Source organism: Pestalotiopsis fici (assembly GCF_000516985.1).
Source record: "Pestalotiopsis fici W106-1 unplaced genomic scaffold PFICI_Scf_4, whole genome shotgun sequence".
In the NCBI taxonomy this organism is placed as follows: Eukaryota; Fungi; Ascomycota; class Sordariomycetes; order Amphisphaeriales; family Sporocadaceae; genus Pestalotiopsis; species Pestalotiopsis fici.
The window spans coordinates 3,721,525-3,736,844 of NW_006917094.1; the positions used below are offsets into that span (position 1 = coordinate 3,721,525).

At 49.2% G+C, this 15,320-nt stretch overlaps 4 protein-coding genes across 4 annotated transcripts; all 4 read left to right on the plus strand.

Annotated features, from left to right (window-relative positions):
• Positions 1-845: 845 nt before the first annotated feature.
• PFICI_07117 (uncharacterized protein) lies at positions 846-1,535 on the plus strand (the record flags this gene model as incomplete). The annotated part of the gene is made up of 3 exons (XM_007835698.1): positions 846-1,187; positions 1,251-1,338; positions 1,396-1,535. 3 exons carry the CDS (start codon positions 846-848, stop codon positions 1,533-1,535), a joined length of 570 nt encoding a protein of 189 aa, XP_007833889.1.
• Positions 1,536-4,669: 3,134 nt separating this feature from the next.
• PFICI_07118 (uncharacterized protein) lies at positions 4,670-6,863 on the plus strand (the record flags this gene model as incomplete). Its single annotated transcript, XM_007835699.1, has 8 exons — positions 4,670-4,995; positions 5,025-5,114; positions 5,190-5,260; positions 5,407-5,470; positions 5,537-6,237; positions 6,292-6,404; positions 6,459-6,650; positions 6,705-6,863. The coding sequence occupies 8 exons, from the start codon at positions 4,670-4,672 to the stop codon at positions 6,861-6,863; spliced, it is 1,716 nt and encodes a 571-aa protein (XP_007833890.1).
• Positions 6,864-8,293: 1,430 nt separating this feature from the next.
• Positions 8,294-10,258, plus strand: PFICI_07119 (uncharacterized protein; the record flags this gene model as incomplete). Its single annotated transcript, XM_007835700.1, has 6 exons — positions 8,294-8,539; positions 8,613-8,635; positions 8,698-8,799; positions 8,868-8,943; positions 9,060-9,557; positions 9,635-10,258. 6 exons carry the CDS (start codon positions 8,294-8,296, stop codon positions 10,256-10,258), a joined length of 1,569 nt encoding a protein of 522 aa, XP_007833891.1.
• Positions 10,259-11,947: 1,689 nt separating this feature from the next.
• On the plus strand, positions 11,948-14,261 carry PFICI_07120 (Amino-acid permease 2; the record flags this gene model as incomplete). The annotated part of the gene is made up of 8 exons (XM_007835701.1): positions 11,948-12,052; positions 12,136-12,343; positions 12,406-12,474; positions 12,586-12,977; positions 13,146-13,331; positions 13,390-13,532; positions 13,672-14,005; positions 14,073-14,261. The coding sequence occupies 8 exons, from the start codon at positions 11,948-11,950 to the stop codon at positions 14,259-14,261; spliced, it is 1,626 nt and encodes a 541-aa protein (XP_007833892.1).
• Between the last annotated feature and the right edge of the window lie 1,059 nt (positions 14,262-15,320).

The window sequence follows — 15,320 nt, forward strand, 5'->3', positions numbered from 1 at the left end:
GAAGTATTCCAGAGAAGCACAAAAAACACAATCTGAAAACAATATGTCAAAGTAAAAAGCAGGTACGACAGACAGACAGACAGACAACGCATAAAAAAAGAACTGGAGAGTATCGTAACCAAACAAAAGAAAAAAGTCGACCGATATGGGATTCGAACCCACAATCTTCAGAGGTAGGATGACGGTTTACAAGAGATTGTTCTCTAGCCGAAATCTGACGCGATACCATTTCGCCAACCGGCCCGATTTGGAAATTTGTAAATTTTCTTGGAATAAGTAGTGTGTTTGCAATCGTGCAGATTAGAGGGGTGGGCTCCATACTCGCTCGGTCTGTTATTCAGTAATAAGCTCGTGTGGGTGGGACAGAAGCGTAATAAGACGCCTATGAGAGCTACCTAGGTAGTGGCGTGCATCCCCCAAAGTGCCCCCAGGAATTGACCGGTATGAATACAAATATAGTCCAATTGCGAAACCATACTGACTACTATTATCCAATATGGAATACTAGATGCCGCTTTGCATTGTGTTTGAAAACCAGAGCCATCATGACCCGACTTCCTTACCTGCATGTATCCGGTTCGCGATTTCGGGGCTCACCCGGTTTGTGGGGTGACGGGTCCTTATCGAAGGCGTTCGCCGGGCTCCTAGACCGGCGGAACAAGCTACCGATAGGCCACATCAAGACCATGTATATGAAGGGACAGTTGTTCGTGACATTGACAATCATCAATCTACATGAAAGATAGTTTTCTCTTCAAATTAAAATTTTCACGCTACACCAAGTAAAACGGCGAGCACAGAGGAGATTTCTTGCCAATATTACCTACATACCTACTTACTTGGAAATGGCAGCAGCAGCACCCACCCCCGGCAGCGCAGCAGCTCTACTGCCGCACCTCTTCCCGGAGCGGAAGCCCATCACCCCGGCACAGATCGCGGCCGGCGTGGAAGCGGCGCTGGTGGTCCAGAGACGGGCCGTGACATTTGGCAAGCGTCCCTTTGCCGCCGTCCTGCTCGGCCCGGACAATGAAACGGTCCTCTTGACCCACCAGAGTATCGACCAGGTCAATCATGCCGAGAGCTCTCTTGCCCGCCTCGCCTATACCCACTATACCAAGGAGTTTCTCTGGCAGTGCACCCTCGTCAGCACCTGGGAGCCCTGTGGCATGTGCACAGCTACAATTTACGTATGTTTACGGTTGCATAGTCTAGTGGGAAATATATACGATTGCTAATGCCTGTAATATTAGTGGGCTCATATTGGCCGCATCATCTTTGCCGGTACCAATGATCAGCTATACGAGTTGACCGGTCCAGGAAACAAGGAGAATTTTACGAGTGAGTAACCCATTTCCCTTCACCCAATGTTGCTGGTTGCTCACCTTATCATCCTAGTGGACTGGCACACCAAGGATTTCCTAAAGGGTTGCCCACAGAAAGATGTAGAGGTAATTGGACCATTGGAGGCAGAGGGCAAAATTGTCATGGAGGAGAGCGACAAGTATTGGAGTACGACGAGAATCGCTTCGCTATGAAAAATCTTGAAAATAAGAAAGAGAAAAAAATCAAATGAGTTTGTCGTGGCAAAAAGCAAGCATGTCTAATTCCCCGGATTCCAAAAATGCGTGGTTGTTATGGGGTTTGGCCAATCACGATAAATATCCAGCCAGAAAGGAGAGTATATGCATAGACGAATTTTTTATGGTCGCATCGCATACAACGTACTGCCAAGCAGAGTGTGGTTATGCGAAGCTGCACACATACATGATGCCGAATTCGGGCATTGAACCTGTGCCTTGAGGCTGTGCTTATAACTGTCTCTGCGTGGCCTCCTGCTCGCACGATCGCATATTACTGCGCTCCCTGTTCTGAAGCGGTGGAATAACGCTTCATGTCGACCTGATTCTGCAGCGTCGGGATTATCTGACCCAGGAACCATGAATACAACAAGTACTATCCCATATTCTCTTGAAATGCCCGAGCAAAGTCGAGCACGAATTGGAATAAGGATATAACGTGGAAGAAGGATGAGAGGTCCAACGTATCAAGAAGCATAAAAACTCGTAGAGTCTCCAAGCAAGATCGGCAGTCTCAGACTAAATTGGCAAATATCACAATATTGCTCTTGTTCAGCTGATGCAGGACACGGCAAGGAAAGAGTGTTTCTGTTTTGACAAGTTACCTGAGTTGCGTCCAAAAAAAAAAAAAAAATTGAGCTGATAAATAAGTTGCACATGCTGCGGCGCAACGCAGGCCGAGGTTGGTTCTGCTTTGGCGAGTTTGCATCCAACTGCAAGCATAGGCAGCTAGGACAAATGCAATGCGTAGAATCCGTAGGGGCACCAGGAAGCAATATCCAATCCTCAACGCTGACCGTTTGGCTCTTCTCGGCCCCTCCGCCAGGTGCATTTGTCTTTCATCCAGCCAGCAAGTTCTGGCCACTTCTAATCCTCAAAAAGCTTTGGACTTTTCTCAAAAGCTTTAACGGGATGCGCGGAGGTGCAAAACAAGATCTCGTGCTCATTCAAGAAGAATTTTCTCAACTCTGCGTACATGAGAACAACTGTCAATTGCGTCTGTGGCGATACTCGCTGGTATGTAAGAGAAGGAGAGAGAGGCTGACGAGCCAAGTTAGACTTGGATCATAGATTTCGAATTTCTCCTGACTCGCTGAACCCCCAATCATGCCATATATCCAGGGGCACGAAAGATGGGCAGATGGACGCATGCTCAGTGTAACGATCTAAAATAAAGAGAGTTTCGGGTAGCTTAGAAAACTGGGGCGTGGGAAAATGTGGCTGAAATAGGTGTAAATGTACTTTTTGTTTTCGATAATGATAAAGTATGGGTCTAGGGCTGGGGTGGAAGGAAGAGAGACAGTGAGAGAGAGAGTGTGTAGGTGTGTGTGTGTGGTGTATGGGAGACAGTGGAAGCAGCAATGTTCGTGTTCCACGCCCCAGCCCTGGATTATTCTTGGAATATTCTTAACCATCAACAGATGCAAGGACAGAGCCAGAACCTGCAAGACAAACTGGTCAAAGCGTTCTTCTTATATTCTGTTTGTCTTCCACTGTGAAGCTGCTGCCAAGCAAGCTGCCAAGACGAAAAAGTTACCTTGCACATCCGCTGCTCCCGCAGCAGCCAGATTATTTACTGCTTCAGATTTAATGTTGAATTCATACTGAGTATGCATCGAAGTTTCACGAAATGACAATAATAATAAGCGAAAAAATGAAGCATTGTGAAAACTTTGAAACAAATAAGAAATACTGCAGATGTGACAAGGACGCGAGAGATCGCGAGAGTAAAGAAAGAGCCAACACAGATCCAAAAGAAATCGTCCTCGGTTTAAAGCAAGTGGCGACGGCAGGGACAGTCGGGGAACTGGGCCCCGAACTGCTTAGCGGTAGATCCCCCATATCAAAGGGGGAGAAAAAAAAAGTCAATTAGACTTTCGGACGCGGGTCGTTACCAGAGGACCGTAACCTTGCTCACCACATTCTACCCACTGCTGCTGTAACGGCCGTGTCTTGCCCTGTGTTGCCGCCGCCCTCTTTTGCTGCTCAGTGCTGCGGCGGCTGTCTCTTGGTGCTTCCAGACTGACCTGGTCGACGCTTTGACTGTTGTGCTAAGGAAACTTGTCCTGCAGAGAATCGACAGAAAGGGCGGGTGAGGTCGGATCTTCACCCTCCCGATGCTCGTCGCTACACCCACGCCACAAAGTCATCACAGACAAAATCTATGAGCCCCTATCTTGTGCAAATGGTGGTTTTTCTTCGGTCGATATGGCGACTCACTTCCCTCCTCGGAAGAGGCTTGCTTCATTCCGAGGCGACTTATATGTGGCATCGAACCCACGAATGACTGTTTCCGCCGGGACTGCCAACACATCTAGAGAATGGTGAACAATACATACTCTGGAAAGATCAACGGGCAGACGAGGACCCTGCCACGTAATCGAAGCCGAAGCCTCAAGATAGGGATGGTGCCTATCATGGCGATCTCGCATCGATTGGAGGCTCAGCTGAGACACTTTTGATAAGGTGCATGGTCAAGGCCGGTAAGAACAAGAATACAAAATGTGCCCAATTGGTTCTCCCATGTTGCTCTGACAGCGGCGTACGAGCACGCAAGCATTTGCGCAAATGTGCACTATTGGGTCTTGATCAGCAATCAAATGCATGGCTGGATACGAATTATAGTTGGAAACGTTGCCCTGGAGTCTCACCAACAGTAAGAGTAACAGCAGCAGCAGCAGCAGCAACCTCTCAAAAGAAATCTGGGAGGCGAAATTCGTACTGGCCTCCGACCTCCCCGACCAAACCTGCCGCTCGAATGGCACCACACGTGGCTAGGACGTCGTACCATGTAGTTTTCACTTGCCCCTTGGCACTACTCAGGTTCAGTGCATATGTCACCCAACAATTCTAATCAGTCTTGGTTCACTGCTGCATTTTCTTGCGGCGCTCGATGATTTTTCTTCGCTTGCTGAGTTTGGTCCGTGCAGCCTACGCGGATAAGGTGTGATGATACATGGCAAAGTTCTCTAGGTATGTATATAACTCATGATACTGTCGCTATATTTCCTCGACTCTCCTGATAAGCGGCTCTGTGGTCCATCATTTGTTTATTCATTGTTCATCGCCCACTCAAAGGGGGAGAAGGCAAAATGCGTTTCGCTACGGTTTTGACTAATTCATTTGCTCTTTTCACAGCCGCCGTACTCGCGGCTCCACAGCACGACGTTGCCAGTCGGTCACAAGATAGCCATCAGTGCGAATTTGACTCGAAAAACTCACCACAATGCTGGGGCGACTGGTCCCTCTCCACGGACTGGTATAAGGAAGGACCAAATACTGGTGTCATCCGGGAATATTGGTTTAATGTTTCTCAACACTATGCCGCACCAGATGGCGTACAACGATTGGTCATGACCATAAATGGGTCAGTCCCTGGACCTACCATCTACGCTGATTGGGGAGATACAATTGGCAAGTTTTTTCACCAGTCTGCCTACTATACAGGCCTTGGCCTAATCAATTTATAGTCCTTCACGTCACAAACAACCTTATAACCAATGGAACGAGTATACACTTTCACGGTGTACGACAAAAGTGAGCAACAAACCATCTCTCCATGATGACCACAGTGGACATTTCGAATTTTCACATGCTGACATTTCATTCAAGCAATACATCTCAAGACGATGGCGTTGCTTCCATCACTCAGTGCCCAACTGCTCCGGGTGAATCAAGCACATGTAAGCGGGTCCTGCCAGCAAGCTTCTAGATCATAAACCTCAGTGATTTGATTCATCACGGGGCACGCATCTGGCGTTATCTCACGGCGATTCATCATTGTACAATGTCATGGCTGCCTTGTTCTCTACTAACTTAACGTCTCAAGATACTTGGAGAGCCACTCAATATGGCACAACATGGTACCACTCGCACTTTAGCCTTCAGGCCTGGTCAGTGCCTCGATATTTTTTTTGCTCTTGCAAGCAAACGATCATTGTAATCTAACAGGGGTGCAGGAACGGCGTGTTTGGTGGTGTGGTTATCCGAGGACCAGCTACATCCTCTTACGATGAAGATAGGGGCGTCTTATTCTTGAACGACTGGTACCATCAGACAGTCGACGCTCTGTGGCCACAGGCTTCCCAGGGCGGACCCCCGGCAGCTGACAATGGTCTCATCAATGGCACCAACGTCTACAGAAAGGGTGGTAAAAGATACCAGACCTCGGTTACTGCTGGGAAGTCTTACAGAATTCGCCTCATCAACGGCGCCATGAACACCATGTTCAGATTCTCTATTGATGGCCACAAACTGACAGTCATTGGCGCGGACCTCGTGGCAATCAAGCCATACGTTACAGACTCGATCAACGTGGGCATGGGCCAGCGGTACGACGTTATCGTGACCGCCAATCAAAAGCCTGGGAACTACTGGCTCCGGTCGGTGCCTCAGACGGCCTGCAGTGCTGCCAATGTCCAAACTCTCAACATCAAGGGCATCTTCAATTATGACAGTGTTGATGTCAAGACACCCAAGAGCACCACTAGCGTTAGCAAGGACGATTGCGATGATGAATCGGACCTGGTGCCTTATGTTGAGCTTGATGTTGACCAGTCCGGAGTTCAAGATGTTTTCAACTTTGGGATCGACACTTCGTCGGGCATTTTTCGTTGGACTATCAATGGGAGTCCTTTCCAGACGGACTGGGATGAGCCGAGTAAGTTTAGCAGTTTAAGATATTTCCATGGAAGCATTATTGAACCTGAAGTAGCCCTCCAGCAAGTTATCGATGGATCCACCGCATATGAAAAGAGCCAGCAGGTTGTCCATTTGAACGAGGTTGACCAATGGGTCTACTTTGTTATTGAGTCCGTCGTTGGACTGGTAAGAGTCCCAAGGCCTGGAAAAATCTGACCAACTGAGGCTGACCAAAATTAGCCGCACCCGATTCACCTCCATGGTCACGACTTTTTCATTCTTGCGCAGAAGGCAAGTTCCAGGTGGACGCACCGGTCAGAACTCAACACTGTCAACCCGCCCAGGCGAGATGTCGCCATGCTTCCGGCGGGTGGCTACTTGGTCATTGCATACCAGGCTGATAACCCAGGTGTCTGGCTGCTGCACTGTCACGTAAGTCATTCAACGCACAATTTTATGATAATTACGACTAACATGCGACTCAAGATTGGATGGCACACCTCGGAGGGCTTTGCGCTGCAGCTCATTGAGCGCCAGAGCGAGATCGCCGCCACTGTCAATGCAGAAAACCTGAATCAAACTTGCAACAAATGGAACGCGTTCAAGGACAAGTATCACATTGTTCAAGACGACTCGGGCGTATAATAGTACGGCGGGACACACCACCTCGGCTGTACACATGTACGACGTTCAAAGAAAGCAACAACAAACGACGACCCAAATTGCAAAGCAGTCAGAGTCTAAATGCCCGATACGATGATTTAAACGCCCAAGCGAACGAAACATATCCACGATACCAATAAGTTACTAATTGCCTGCATTCGATTGTGCATTCCTGCACACACACCACTATAAGCTTCTGTCCATGTATTTACAACATGCCATATCTACCTATTGCACTTGTGTTTTTTTTTTTTCAAAACCTTAGGGGAGCTCGCCCACCTATCCTATCCTGTTCATACGAGCCTCATTGTATATATACATATATATCCTAGAGGGGAGAGAGAGAGAGAGAGAGAGAGAGAGAGAGAGAGAGAAGAAAAAGCGTTATACATATTCATATAAATTCATTCATAGCAGTACCAATATCTTGGCATATTCTTTTAATGCTTGTTATCGGTAGTGGATCTCATATCAGATCGCGTTGGTCAAACATACGATACAGGCAATCTCCAAGTGTTGAGAAGCGGCATAGCAGTGCTCTGTACATATGTGGAAGTCTTCCGAGACGAATCTGGTATTATAGCCACCAATCGAATGACCTTGATGATCCTTCCCACTTTTTCCCCCATTTTCCCCCAACATTTCCCCAACTTTCACAACGTCAGAAACGACATGGCAAGAGAACCCCCCCTCACCTTTGCCGCCCCAATACCCATTTCGGTCCATGATCTGCTCCTCTATACTAGCCCCTTTGCTCTCCTCCATTTTCACTACCGGTCGTTGACGCTCGAGTCAAGCGCTAACCCCGCACGACTTCTGTCACCCGCATATTGAACCCAAGCTCATGGTCAAGGATATCGGAGCTTCGAACCTTGTAAGCTACATTTAATGAATTCACCCGCAGCCAATTGCGATGACAGCGTCATGGCTTGGCAGGTTTTCTCACCGTCATCTATGGCCAGGGGGCTAGCTACTCTATCCACCACGAGATGCTTTACCTATGGCTGCATCTCCTACCAAGGCCCGGACAGGCAGAGTGCCAGGGCTGGTAAGTAGAGGGGATTAATTGCCATCCATGTATGCAAGCATTATCTCCGTGTGTTGGAGAAAACGTCAGATGTCTTGATCTCCCCCCCAGTTCATCCTTATTTAGTATGCGAGATCCCACCCGCTGCCCAAAGATAGTCCTTGCTATGATTCGTTCGCCCGGAGTGAAACCGACGACCGAAAGACCGGCTCTTATATAAATCGCCAGGGTCGCACACATCCAATTCTTTTACGCCCTTTTGCTACCCCTCTCGTATTTTTACTTGTTGCGTAAAATCGGACCGCTCAGTACAGCGAGCATCATTGCACAATCTCGTCGGGGGAAAAGCAAGGAGAAAGACCTTTTGGAGCTTTTGTCAACCCCGATGGCGGACCTCAAAGCCAACGTCGAGCACGCCTCGGCGGCCGACGACTCGCCTCCCGCGTACCCGGACGGCACAAAGCCGGCGGCCGAGGCGGAGGCCGGGCTCACGGGCTCAGAATCGCCCAGACGCGGCGGACTGCAGCCGCCTGCCATTATTGCCAACATGACGCCCGAGCGGCGACAGGAACTCGAGAAGCACCTCAGAAAGAAGATTGATCTCAGACTTTTGCCGACAATGATCATCATGGTGCGTTTTGATGCCACTGGAAACAAACACACTGTGGATGTGGCTGACTTGAGGGGTGACGCCCCCCACCTAGTACATCATGAACTATATCGACCGGTAATAGCACATTGGAACACTGTGGTACTACTTCTGCGATCAGAAAAGCTGACCGCTACCAGAAACAATATTGCTGCTGCGAAACTCGCCAACCTCGAGAAAGACTTGGGCTTGCCATCCGGATCGACCGAATACCAGACTGCTGTTAGCATTCTCTTTGTAGGGTATGGAGCCGTATACTGCTGTGCACGCGAATCAGGACCAAGTGCTAATGACAAGGAACATCATGCAGCTATTTGCTGATGCAGATACCCTCGAATCTTTTTCTCAACAAGATCGGAAAGCCTGCGCTTTACCTCCCAACCTGCGTATGTCCCTGCTACTACTTACCCCACTTGATAGGCGGCATGAATACACACAAGAACTGGCAAAGGAGACATGAAAGCCTGGTGTAAAAGCGAAACGAGTACTGACGCAATAATAGATGATTGTATGGGGAATCATCTCTGCTGCAACCGCCGGCGTCAAGAATTTTGGCGGCCTCATTGCCGTGCGATTCTTTCTAGGTTTTGTCGAGGCCGCCTATTTCCCCGGATGTCTCTACTATCTGAGTTGTTGGTATACCCGAAAAGAGCTGGGTCTGAGAACGGCCATGCTCTACTCGGGCGCCCTCATCTCTGGAGCCTTCTCTGGGCTCATCTCGGCGGGCATCACGGCCAACCTCAACGGCGTCAGAGGTATCGCCGCCTGGCAGTGGCTTTTCATCATTGAGGGCGTTGCCACGGTTGGTATCGCCTTCATCAGCTACTTTATTCTTCCCAACTTTCCGCGGACGACGAGCTGGTTAAGTGAAGAGGAGAGGGCATTGGCAATATGGAGGTTGGAGGAAGATATTGGAGAGGATGATTGGATCGATAGTGAGCATCAGACGTTCTGGCAGGGCGCCAAACTCGCATTCAGCGATATCAAGACGTATGTTTTGGTGAGTAATGCCCCGAAAATCGTCCTCATTTCGAGACTTCGGACCCGTATACTCATCTGTTCCGTGTGCGTCAACAGATGGTCCTCTTGTTCTGCTTCGTGGCCAGCGGTTCCGTGACCAATTTCTTCCCGACCGTGGTGGCCACGCTGGGATACAACAACGTCAACTCGCTCCTGTTGACCGCGCCGCCGTACGTGCTCTGCGTGCTCACATCGTTTGCCAATGCCTGGCACGCCGACAAGACGGGCGAGCGCTACTGGCACGTCATTTGGCCGCTGGTGATCAACATGGCCGCCAACATCATCGCCGCCACGACGACGTCGCTGGCGCCGCGCTACCTCAGCATGATGCTCATGGTCCCCGGCGTGTACACGGGCTACGTGGTGGCGCTCGCCTGGATCAGCAACACCCTGCCCCGGCCGCCGGCCAAGCGGGCAGCGGGACTGGCCTTTATCAATGCCGTCAGCAACACGAGCTCCATCTACGCGTCCTACATGTATCCCAACTCGGCGGGGCCGCGCTACATTGTCGCCATGTCGGTCAACTGTACCACGTCCTTTATCGCCATTTGCGCAGCTACCGTGCTGCGCTTCATGCTCGTCCGGCTGAACAAGAAGTTGGATCGGGGCATCCACGTCGAGGGCGCCATTAACGCGGCGCCTGGAGCGGCAGTGAGCAACGGGTTCAGATTCAAAATTTGATGGAGCCCATGGTCGGATAATGAATTTGGGTTTACACTTGAGACGCAAGTCCGTTGTCAAGGAAGACCCTGTCTTACCATCCAGAAGGAATCTTTACGTGCGACATTTTTCGTCATATGCGATCAACCATGGCATGCCCATAGACCATGGGAAACCTTACTCGTGTTTCGGAATCCTTCTGGAAGTAGCGTTTATTGAAAGAAGCGAAGAGAAGAAACTATCAATTCGATTCCGTCGTCCCACTACCCTTCTGGCCCTGCTGCCCTGTGCTAATCATATGGAGCTTTACTTGTTGTGGGTTGGACGAATATAATAGTAGTTGTTTGCATGTTCAATGGCGCGTCGCCCTCGACTAGCAACTAATATTGTAACGGGCCGCAATCGTTTGTGGACTAGGTCGGGTTTCCGTTGTGATGTAGCACACGACGGGCTGGAATTCAAATCTTGTCCAACGGGTTACTAGTTACTACAGAACCTAGGTGCCTACCCAGGACGACGGTTCGGCCACAGCTTGCGCTTGACCCCTATAGTTTGCAGTAGTATCTCGAAGCCAGATGATATAATTACTGAATTTCAGAGGGAGAGGAACTGGAAAAGCAGGACGGAGGTTCCATAATCTGACGACTCTTTTTGTTTTCATTTCCTGGTGTTTTCCTGGTACGATGAAGTAGAAAAATCAGTGAGCGTACGTACGAATACTGGTTATTACCTACGCACTTACAAGCGACGCAGCTGGGTACCACAAATTTGAGTTGACCCTCAGTGCGGTTTTACCCCAGCTCGCCTATCTATGGACGCTGGAGGCACCAATGAAAAGGCCTTCAGCCCATGGAAGCTATCCGTTTTGCGGTGTATGAGCCGATGTGAGCCCCGCCGCTAATTCCAAACACTTATCTCTTGCCTTCTCTCTCAACTCCAGGGATGTTTCCACGTGCAAACAAATGCTGCCATTGGATATTTTCATTGGATTGATGCTCTTGTTCTTTTCCCAATGGGCTGGACCAGAGTCTTTTTTGATATCCATCCATCGCCGCGTAGATAAACACACCGGCGCAATGGCCTGATACGTACCCAGCGGGCAAAAAGATGAAGCCAGAGGCATCTTAGTGCTGTGGCCAGGGCTGCGTGGCTGACAACAAGGTCACCATTCCAGCCTATCATGGCCTGTCATGGCAAGAATCTCGGTGCTCAACCCATGAGAGACAAACCACCCACCCATGCTTGCTGCCACTTGCTACTGCTGCAGGCCCCCTCCAGGGTCTCGTTCTCGGTATCTCACTTTACAAGGTATGTAGGGGGTGGGCGGCCTTGATGTTGCGTGACGTTCCCTTGGGTAAAGCTGCGAGATTAATGGAGAGTCTCGCCCATTTGATTCAAATGCACCGTGAATCCCACGAGGCGGCGTGACACACGGTAGTTACCCGAGCCTCAAATTTTTCTTTTCTTCTTCTTCTTCTTTCTTTCCTCTCAGCTCATTCTCTATTGAGTTGCCGACACAACAAGTCAAGCGACGGCCAAGTTTCCTACCTTTCCTGCCAAAAAAAGCGCAAACCTTTCTTTCCCCGGATCTGCATGCTCGGCGGAGGACCCTGATCTTCCTTTTCCAAGCGTCTAGTCCCACCCCGTCGGGGTCTCGTGTCTTAGCAGGCCAAGAATTACCATACGTGCATACACTCAAAGACCGACACAATGACAACAGAAGACAAGGCAAAGGTCCAAGAGCCTACGATCGATCACTCGATCGGCGAGCTCGACGATGCCGACAGAGCATTGGCAGAGATGGGATACAAGCCCGTAAGCACTTTTTTTGGTTCCTTTTGGAATCGGTCCGCGGCATCGCATTGAAACTAAGATTCTCTCTTCACCCCCTTGCACAGGTCTTTAGACGTGAATTCTCCATGTGGAGCTGCTTCAGTTTCGCTCTGAGTATCTCGGGTCTGTTCGCAACCGTTGCCACGACCTTTAGCTACCCGCTTTACGCCGGCGGTGGCGCTGCCGCGATTTGGTGTTGGCTGATTGCCGGCGCCGGTGCTCTGTGCTTGGCCTTGTCCATCTCCGAGATCGTCTCGGCTTATCCTACCTCGGGTACGCTGCGTCCCCGGAGACAACTTTCTGAGAATATAGGTGGCTGACTTATAGCTAAACAGGCGCATTGTATTTCACCATTAAATACCTAGCCCCCGAGAAACATGTCGCATGGATTGCATGGATTGATGGTGCGTTCTTCTTTTGCCCATGCATATATTTGCTTGCTCTGTTCTAGGGGAAATTGATTCCTGAATGAGCTGTTCGATACGCGATTCATGGAGCTGACTAGATCATCACAGGCTGGCTCAACCTCATCGGCCAAATTGCCGGCAGTGCTTCGTCCGAATATGGTGCAGCTCAAATGTTGCTCGCAGCTGTTTCGCTTGGATCCTACGACGGAGAGACATATCATTATACCGTGGAACCTGCGCACATTATCGGAACAATGGTTGCGCTCGTCATCTTCCATGCCTGCATCAATACCTTGTCCACTGCATGGCTGAACAACCTTGCCAAGACCTATGCCGTCTTCCACATTGCTGTCTTGTTCAGCGCCTGTGTGGCTCTGCTCGTCATGCAAAAGGATAAGCACGATGCAAAGTACGCCTTCACTTATATTGATCCCGAGCCGCTTTCTGGTTGGACACCGCCTGGGTTCTCTTTCCTCTTTGGATTCTTGTCTGTCGCATGGGTAAGTTTGGTCGTACCATTTCCCTTGATATCGATCGCTCCAGGTATTGGGCGAGATTCTCTCTTCTTGAATGTCCTGAAACGAACAAATAAATATTTCTGCCCGGGCCTCCGAAGAAATGAGCCTCCTATTGATACTGAATCATGTACTAATCTACAACATGTTTAGACCATGACAGACTACGATGCTACTGCACACATTGCCGAGGAGGCAAAGAACCCCGCCATGGTTGTTCCCAAGGCCATCTCAACCGCTCTGACGTTTACCTACGTCGTTGGATGGCTCTTCAACATTGTACTTGTCTTTTGCATGGGTGATCCAGCCACTATTCTTAGCAGCCCCATCGCCCAACCGGTGAGTCTGACGACCTATCATCTTATGCAAGATGCCATGATTGACGATTACTTCCTAGGTTGTCGAAATTTTCCACCAGGTCATGGGCAAGGGAGCTGCCATCTTCTTTGCCGTGTCTGCCTTCATGATCATGAACTTTGTCTGCATCACGGCACTTCAAGCCGGCTCTCGTACGATCTGGGCATTTTCCAGAGATCAGATGTAAGTAGAGAAGAGATAGGTTTCTGAAAGAATTTCCTCCTTTCTAGCCCAATCAATATCGTACTCGGGAAGTCTGTTAAGATGCCCCCCGTATATTGCTTCAAAGCAAACGAGAAGCTTACTTATTATTCTCCTATAGGTTGCCAGGTTCCAGGATCTGGTACAAGATCTGGAAGAAGACTGACACCCCCGTTTTGGCTGTCTGGTTCTATTCGCTTCTTTGCATCTTGATCAACCTCATCGGACTGGGCAGCTACACGGCTATTTCTGCCGTTTTCAACATCTGCGCCATCTGTCTTGACTGGTCATACTGCATTCCAATCATCTGCAAGCTCTTCTTCCACAAATTCGAGCGCGGCCCGTGGCATCTGGGCAAGGCTAGCCCTTTTGTGAATGCCTGGGCTTGCATATGGACGGCTTTCGTCTCGGTCATTTTCCTATTCCCTACAGCAATGCCAGTCACCCCAGACAATGTAAGAAATCACATTCCGTTTCGAGACCCTTTCCTCCAGGAATATCATGTGACTAACCCTTTAATAGATGAACTATGCTGTCGTGATTCTGGCTTTTGTATTCCTGCTTGCATTCAGCTACTGGTTCATCAGCGGCCGCCACTACTACATTGGGCCGCGCAGCGAGGCCCATGTTGTCAATGGTGGCGTGGTCCCTAATAAGGATGTATCGCCTGATCAAGAAAAGGCTGTAAATGCCAGCGGGCGGGAGATTTAGATTTGGATACTGGGGGAGGGAGATTCATCCCTGGGAGGCTATAGTCTATCTAAGATACCCAAGACCAGATGTCTAATGCCTCTATTCACAGGATCGGCTGCTGCATGAGCAAGATATATCATAGAGCTGCTAGTGCTAGGAAATATTGCAAGGTCGAGACATTGCGATGGCCCATCCATGGATAGCTCGTCTTGTGACCTTGCCACTCGCTAATAATTATAATTTCATATACATTGCGGTTGACCATAGACTACTGCATCTGCTTGTACGTTGTACATTGCTGTTGATATTGATTACTACATCTCCATGCACATAAGCTTTCTCCTATTGCGACTGACTATTTTGCAAGAACATGGACGAACTCTTATGTATAGTTGAGCGGCCTTGACTGAACATGATAATGTGAGTCCTGGCCGAATTGATACGAGGGTTATACGACCAGTATCTCAAATAAAGAGTAATTAAAGATGGTCTACATCTACGAAAATATGTGTGTACAAACAGACTTAATCAACCCTTCCCGTTGCGGTACCCTTCGCACACTGTGGCGCAGCAGACGGTATCAATTCGACTAAGCACAATATTGAAGATGCTTCTTTCAAGTCCAAAACTAATGTACGGGCCGACCGGCAGTAAAAGCTCTGTCCCTACCGTATTACAGACAGCCTACATGAGGCCGTTACACGGATAGCCACACTAAGCAGCCACGAGTGGCGTATGCTGACATAAAGAAACATGAGGCGGCTCATAAGATACGGAAGGAATGAGTGCCAGGCACCATATTCCAGACTGCCCTATCAAAGTAATTTGAATTTGCTATATTAGGTAAGGAACTGATGCTCTAAAGTTCGCCGCTATGATCACTTAGCACTATTGACAAGGAGGCCATGGAGTGGCTGCTGAGTGTGGTTTATTCGAGTTCAGCTTCAAAGGTTATTTTGCTTGTACGAGCGTAACAGGCAGGGTTGAGAGTCTCTCCCCGTTTATGCGGACGTTATTTTGGTTTGTTATGCATTATCTCCGAGACACGGGTTTGTATTGGTCAATGATTCATCTCTT